Source organism: Athene cunicularia (assembly GCF_003259725.1).
Source record: "Athene cunicularia isolate RWA chromosome 1 unlocalized genomic scaffold, athCun1 chr1_part2, whole genome shotgun sequence".
In the NCBI taxonomy this organism is placed as follows: Eukaryota; Metazoa; Chordata; class Aves; order Strigiformes; family Strigidae; genus Athene; species Athene cunicularia.
In genome coordinates, this window is record NW_020799092.1 from 28174491 (window position 1) to 28181904 (window position 7414).

The window sequence follows — 7414 nt, forward strand, 5'->3', positions numbered from 1 at the left end:
GGGGGGGGGGGGGGGGGGGAAGTGTTCTGTTTATTTTGCTTTCTCAGGCAGCAGTCCTCCCATGGCCCGTTCCAATGTCCTTCCTGCCTTTGCAAGGGGAAGCTGCTCAGGAAGCCAAGGGCTGGCTACAGCTGCAAAGGAACCACGTCCCCTTGGCCCCGCAGCCCCCTGCTTCTGCACAGGAGGCCAGAAGAGCTCCTCAGCACTCGCCCAAGCGTGTGTTTTATCCACGTATGCTGACAGCAAGGGAAGGCGACCTGCTGAAGCAGAACTGAAGAGCAGTAGCCCCAGGTGGCTGTTAACAAGAACCTCTCAGAAGAGGGATGGGTATCGCCTGTTATTGCTACAAGTGAGGGTCTGGAGTTTATTGTGTGGATAATATCCTCCTCACTCGCTGTAAACAGAGGGGAAAATTCATACCAGATCCCTGTGAGTTAGCCAACATTAGCTAAAATGTAAAAAGCAGTTTCAAAAAAAAAAAAAAAAAAAAAAACCCCCAAAAAATCTCCGAGATGCTTGAAACCGCACGAGAAACAAAAACGCCTGGTGCCAGCAGCTGCCTGAGCTGAGAATCTGTCAGTGTCTGTAATGTACCTCCTCGGCTATGAAGCAAAAATCCTTTTCGAGGGCAGAAGCTGTGCTCCTCACCTAACGCCTCCAGGTTAAGACCCGGTGATGCTTCAGGTGCGTGAGGAGTAGAGCGGTGCCCCAGACACACCCGCAGAGCCCAGGGGAGGCTGAAGAGCGGAAAGGACGGCTGAGGCTGGGGTGTGATCCCGGCTCCCAACAGCCGCATCCTCAGCCCGCAGCTCACACAACTCCGCTTTCAGGCCAGTTGCTGGGGCCCCACTCAGCTGCAGAGCAGGACAACCTCTCTAAAAATGAGTAAACAGGGAAAGGAGAAGTCTGCTCCTGACTTCCAGATGTAACCATGCTCTATTTTACATGCAGTACGATATTTATAGCAACTACAGCGAGCCATGTCACATTCCTCAGTTCCCCAAAGCCACCTCAAAATGAAAATGCAGTGGAACAGAGACTCTCTCCCAAGTGAGTTTCTTTGCTTCCCTTCTCCCTGTCTCCCTCTCCATCCCATCTCTCCTCCAGAGGAGCCCTGAGCTCTTTAGATTAAGAAGGTGATCGGTGGCCTCCTTTGGGATCCAATTTCCACCTCCCCATCATCCAAAGAAAAGAAATTAGACAGTGAAGAACGTTGTCTCAGGAGTCTCTAATGGGAAACGGATTAAGCACTGAAGCTCACAGAAATCTTCATAAACTGAGGAAAGCTCTTCAATTTTGGCAGTCTGGGAAGAACAGATTCAGCGTCTCTGTAGACAACATAATTGCATTTTGCAGCACCACCTTTCAGATCTTCTCTTTTGTATAAAAACATTGTGAAAGCCTGACACAAAAATTAAATCTTTCTGATCAAATGCGCGTGAAGGTTTAAGGAAATGTAATATAGAAATGCACATATTTATGGCTTTATGAATGCCGTGTAATACACACACCAGCACACAGCCTAAGCTGGTTTTGGTAATATTTATAACAATTTCAGGACTTCTGTAGCACGAGAAGTGCTGGTCTCATAAGAGACGTGCCACTTTTCTTACAGGAAATTTGAGTCTGCTCGCCTTCCCCCGGGCTGTGCCACTGGAGGAACACGGTGACTGAACACACAGGGGAGATTTTCAAAATTACTTGGAAATAAAGTACCTGCCTGTGACACAGTTACCTCAAGCAGACAGTGTCCCATACAACAACCTGAAAGCTTTTCTCCTGAATTCCTGGTGACTTGTCGGGCTGCATCAGGCCAGTGCCACGGCACAGGGGGCTGCCAAACCCCCCCAGCAACCCCAAAACTCGCTAGCACGGGATCAGGGCAGCAAAGCTGCACACATCCGAACGCCCCTCTTTAGTCACAGCACATCCCACGTGAGCTTGCTCTGTTGTTCCAGCTGGATCCTCAGTGCTGCAGCGTTACAATGAGGTGGCAGCTGGGTACTTGTGGTGTGGCTAATCCACACGTCCCAAGTCACAAGAGGTATCCTATAAGAAAAAACTCAAGTTTTTAAATCTACGCTCCACTTTACACAACAGCAGTGGCCACTCTTGGGTGACGAAGGCATCTGCAGCTTGGCCGTGTACCCCTCCAGCCATCCATGCTTAAGCAAAAGCTCTGGTTTAGTTGTGTGGAGCCCAAGTGCCAAAAGCAGAGCTCGCCCCCATCCCTGGGGGGGCTGAGGCCAAAGGGCTGGGGAACCTACAGGGCTGAGCATCAACACAACAGGCGAAAACAACTTGAGGAGAGGGTTAAACGATATAATAAAATAAATGGTACCAGTTTTAATTCTTCCAATTTGGGATTGTTGCTTGAGGTCGGTTTTATAAGTTTCTTCTTCTCACCTATGAAAGGAAGCAAACAAGATCCATTACAGTTCTCAGTAAAATCTGCTGTAATTTTAATATTACACAACATCACTGACTGCCGTATGTAGAAACACTGTCATTTTTAATTTTAACTGATTCCTCATGAGCAAGACACTGGTCTATCAGACTATTAAGACTGCTGTTGGAAATCATGCTTCAGTGTAATTCAAATCAGTAAGACCTAGACGGACAATTCTGGAAAGGAGAGAACAACCTTGGTCAGATCCTTATGTGTGAAATGTGAATTTTAGTTGAAGAATCACCTAGAATTTGTGGTGCTTCTTCACGATCTGCCCCTAGAGAGTCAGCAGCCAAACTGCACACACAGAGACCTTACTCATTGCTGACAAATCCATGGGATTGCCGCTGAAAACTGTACAGTTAATTTGTACTGCACATTTTCTGCTTGGTTCCTCGGGTTGTTCTTTGGACCTTTTTCTGTCCTGGTTGATAAAGTACATACCTTGAGCGATGACATTCTCAGCTAGGAATTGATTAAGTGCAGCAGGCTGGGTAAATGCATTTAAAATGTCCGGCTCCATTGTCTTTTCTCACTCCTGGTAAACTGGTAAAAAACATGGGGGGAAAAGGAACATGAGTAAAGGCATGTAAAGATCAAAATTAGTGCTTAGAAGAAAATGAAGTGAAGGGTTTTTTTTCAGTTATTGTTTCATGAGTGGTTGATTGCTCTTAAAAAAAAATCTGCAAACGTATTTAAATGTGTGTAAAGAAAAAGAAGTTAAAAAGAACTTTCCTTTTTTCTGTTAATCATCAAAATATAAGAAAAAAGCCCTGAGGTACTAAAACTTGCCTTATTTCCATCTAGTTCTGTTTCATCTGAATTAATTAGTAAAATCCTATTCCAACTGAAATGAAAAGCTTTCAGTTCCTAGGTATCAATGGATACCTGCCATAAAAATGACCAATACTGGAGTATTAAATCAAGACTATGATAGCTAAATTAATGAGACAGGCTTAGAATTACAAGCGGCTTCCTTTATTAAACCAGCTGGAATAGCTGTGGGGAAACGACGGCGGGTTTCTGGGTAGACAATCCCATCTTCACGTCAGATTAAGTCACCAGCCTTCTCAAAGGCTTTTTTATTTTAAACACAGATCGGAGAACGACTGTCCTTCCCAGCCCAGACGTCCTCGAACGACAACACACAACAGAGTGGGGAAAACACCTTGTGAACGCACACACAACCACGGGCAAGGTTCTCCAAACCAGCTGGGAGCTGTGGGGGGGCACAGAAGAAGTCAGAGAAAGGACGGGGGCTGTCGGAGCTGGGGGGGGCTGAGCAGCCACGTACACGTGCTGCCCTACCAGGGAGCCAGCTCAAGCCCCTCTCTCCACCAGCAGCCGTCTGTGAGTACGGGGCCGGTGCTGAGCTCTCGCACCCTTCGAGACACCGCGACTCGAACCACGGGGCAAGCGCAGAGGACTCAGATTCTTTAACCAGGGGTGCGTAAGGCTGTGTCAGCTGCCGACACGGCCCACACAGACAGAGCCAGGCTCTACAGGCAGCTTACGTGGCAGGAAGTGTTCGGGTTTTAGTGCCTGCTTTTGCAATCTTAATGCTCACGTTCTTCAGTCAGGTCCACAAGACTAAAAACCCCCCAGGATGCTTTAGCTTGGCAAAGACCAAAACTCAGTAAAAAGTTAGACAGTGGCATCTGAGTAGTCTGTTTGCAAACTGTGTTATAGAATCACAGAATCCTTTAGCCTGGAAAAGACCTTTAAGATGGTCAAGTCCAACTGCCAACCTCACACTGCCAAGTCCACCACCAAACCCTGTCCACATCCACACATCTCTGAAACACCCCCAGGGATGGGGACTCCACCGCTTCCCTGGGCAGCTGTTCCAAGGCTTGACAAGCCTTTTCACGAAGACATTTTTGCTAATACCCAACCTAAAACTCCCCGGGTGCAATTTGTGGCTGTTACTTGGGAGGAGAGACCAACACCCACCTCACTACAACCCCCTTTCTCACAGTTGTAGAGTGATAATGTCTCTCAAGTGCCTTCCAGTCTGAACCGCCCCAGTTCCCTCAGCTGCTCCTCACACAATTTGTTCTCTAGACCCTGCACCAGCTTTGTTGCTCTTTGGATGCACTTCAGCACCTCAGTGTCTTTCTTGTAGTGAGGGGCCCAAAACTGAACCCAGGAATCGAGGGGCGGCCTCCCCAGTGCCAAGCCCAGGGCTCAGATCCCTTCCCTGTCCCTGCTGGCCACGCAGTGCTGACACAAGCCAGGATGCCACTGGCCTTCCTCTCATCTAGAGCATCAATAAAGATGTTAAACAGGAGCGGCCGCAACACCCAGCCCTGGGGTCACCACTCGTGACCGGCCCCCAACCCCCTTCACCACCACTCCTTGGGCCTGGTCCGCATCATGCGATAAATGAGTATGTTGTTTTCAGCGCAAGAAACCAGAGTTCTATACAGCGACTACGTGAATAAATGGCTGTGTGCAGAGGTGAAGGGACCCACGGGAGGATCACAGCTCCGAGCCCTGGACAATCCCGGCAGCACGTGGTTTGTGTCACGGCAGCAGCTGTACTACCACGAGTAAGAGAGCTCAGCTTTTCCAACAGTCCTAAACTCTGTGAAAGCCAGAGCAGAGGAGACCACAATACGACGACCAGGAAGAGTTTTTATCCTCCTTTGAACCATGAGATGGCACCCGCTGCTGGCCGCAGGGCCCCGTGGGACAGGCTGCTGCTCTGCTCTCTGGGTGGGGGTGTGACCTGCTCGGGACGGGGAACGCTCTCCCGGTGCTGCCCACAAGCAGTTGGTGCTAACGGCTGGGGGGCTCAGACGAGAACGCACCCAAGGACGTCACCTTTGCCGCTGTGATGGGGACAACCCTGGGAGGGCAGAGAAACCAACAGGCACCTGTGGCGGCCAAAGATAAGAAAGCTGAGAAACTTCACCGGCAGAGCAATGAGCCAAGACGAGGCCTTATATGAAAAAACCTCAGAGTTCGTGGGAAGGACAAGAGACACCTCTTCAGCAACCACTAGGGCCCACCACAGAGCACCAACCCCCTCAGAGACCCTGCCCCAGATTTTAGTACTTACTCAATGTATTAACATATGCATTAGATCCTCTGGAAATAGGTGTGTGCTTCTTGGCAATGACAGGAATATCCATTTCTTGTCCTGTACATCAGAAGTGTGCTTTTCTCTTTCGGCATGCACGTCAGGTGGAGTGACCCCCCGCACAGTCCAGACGCCTGCCTTCCCAAAGTCCAGACTAAGGCTTAAGGGGTTCTTTGGAGGTCGGATTTATGGTCACACCTTGTCTCTGAAGTTCAGTGCCGCGGGGCCGCCGTAGGAGAGGTGAGGCTGACTCGCCTTGCCCTTTAACAGAAAGCGAGATGCCCTGGGGGGGGGGTCAGGGGAGAGGACTCCTGTCCACCCCAGATGACCATGTCAGGAGCCCCGTGGTAGGTGGACACGGCACCTTGAAAGAGCAATCCGGGGGATTTAAGCGAGGGTCTAGGCCTGGCTTGCCTCCTCCAGGTACCTGCCCCGTGCCGTCAGCCGCGCTGTGCCTCAGCTGCGACCGCGGGAGCCTGAAGCGGGACGCTGTGAGGACCCAGAGCTCCAAGCACGGCGGGCAAAGGCAGCTGCTGAAAATGCTGCCACACGCTGCCCACAGAAGATTTTCAAAGTGACATTTCTCTGCTCAACAGCTTTACAGGCCAAGCAGCGTGGTGCTGCCCTGCAGGCTCGCCCTCAGGTTTACGAAAGCCCCCGGTCAAAGCGCATTACGAACACGCGTTCTAACACCAATTTTGACAAGCCAAGGATATTGGTAGAAGACAGCAATTCGATGCTTTTGCACATCAGTCTGGTAAAACAAATGAGGTACAAAATTCCCAGCAAGCCACTAGGGAGAAGGGTCACGAGAGATTTAGTTTCATTACAGTGGCTGCAAAACTGAACTCTGTCTCTGAAAAGGTGTTTGGTAAAATAAGATACGAGAAATCGAGTCATTCAGTGCCCGAGGAACAACTGAACTACCTGAGATGAGCCTGCCCAGATGGAATGAACCGAGAGAGAAAAGTTAATTAATACAGAGCGACCTACAGATAACGTACTCTTAAATTAGGTTTCTGACAGCTGTTACGCCGGGGAAGTCCTGCTCATAGGTCTTCTGCAATCGTCTGTGTAACCCACAGCCTGCACTCGGTTTGGCTGCAATACTCAGCTTGTGCATCTCTTCCTTCTCCGAGTATTTACACAAAGTGATGTGTCCTGCCTGCGCATCCTGTCTCTGGCTAAGGGGCACGAACTTCAGGAGCCACTCTTTAAAATTTCCAAGTCTATAAGGAAAGGCCTGAAAGTAAGAATTTGCAATAGTGTAAGTCAACATCCTCTCGGGCCTCAGCCCCGTGTTTCCTGCTCAGGAGTGTTAAATTGCTATACTGGGTAAGACTAGCTTACCTAGTATCTAGTTCCCTTACAGCGCCCAGAAGCAGAAGCTTAGGAGGAAAAAATAAACCAACCCAAACCAGCAACCATATACAGATACTTCCCTAAAACACTTCAACAGCCTGCAGCTCGGCTTTCCTAAATTAAAACTGGCTCCTGGCATTTTAGGGTTTATTCAGGTTAATTTTAGGCACACTTACTTCCCGTGAGGTTCCCATTCACCCCTCGAACACACCCACCTGGCACCGTTCCGTGGCGAGGAGCTGGCGGCCGTGGCTCTACCCGCCACTTGCTCTGACCCCCCGGCTCCCCCCACACACAGAACAGCCCCACAAAGCCACCCTCCTCACGTCACCCCCTCACTACTCTGCGGTACCGCTGCGTTACTACGACCCTACACCCTCAGCAGTCATCTCTTCCCAAACCCGAGGGAGCACAGCCCGCAGCTGAGCCTCCAACCCCCCCCCGAGCACCTGTGACCGTCGTGGTCGCCCCTTTCCTGGAATTCTCCAGCACCCCCCCGCCCCGTTTGGAAGCGCTGG

The 7414-nt window shown here is 50.1% G+C and overlaps 1 protein-coding gene across 1 annotated transcript in view; it reads right to left on the minus strand.

Moving 5' to 3' along the window:
- PARVG (parvin gamma) overlaps nt 1-7414 on the minus strand; it is a 25292-nt gene that overhangs the window by 14549 nt on the left and 3329 nt on the right. The window contains exons 4-5 of the mRNA XM_026867854.1: nt 2894-2995; nt 2342-2406 (exon numbers count right to left, since the gene is read on the minus strand). Coding sequence (XP_026723655.1) covers nt 2342-2406; nt 2894-2972 — 144 coding nt within the window. The 5' untranslated portion in view covers nt 2973-2995. The remainder of the gene's footprint in view (nt 1-2341; nt 2407-2893; nt 2996-7414) is intronic.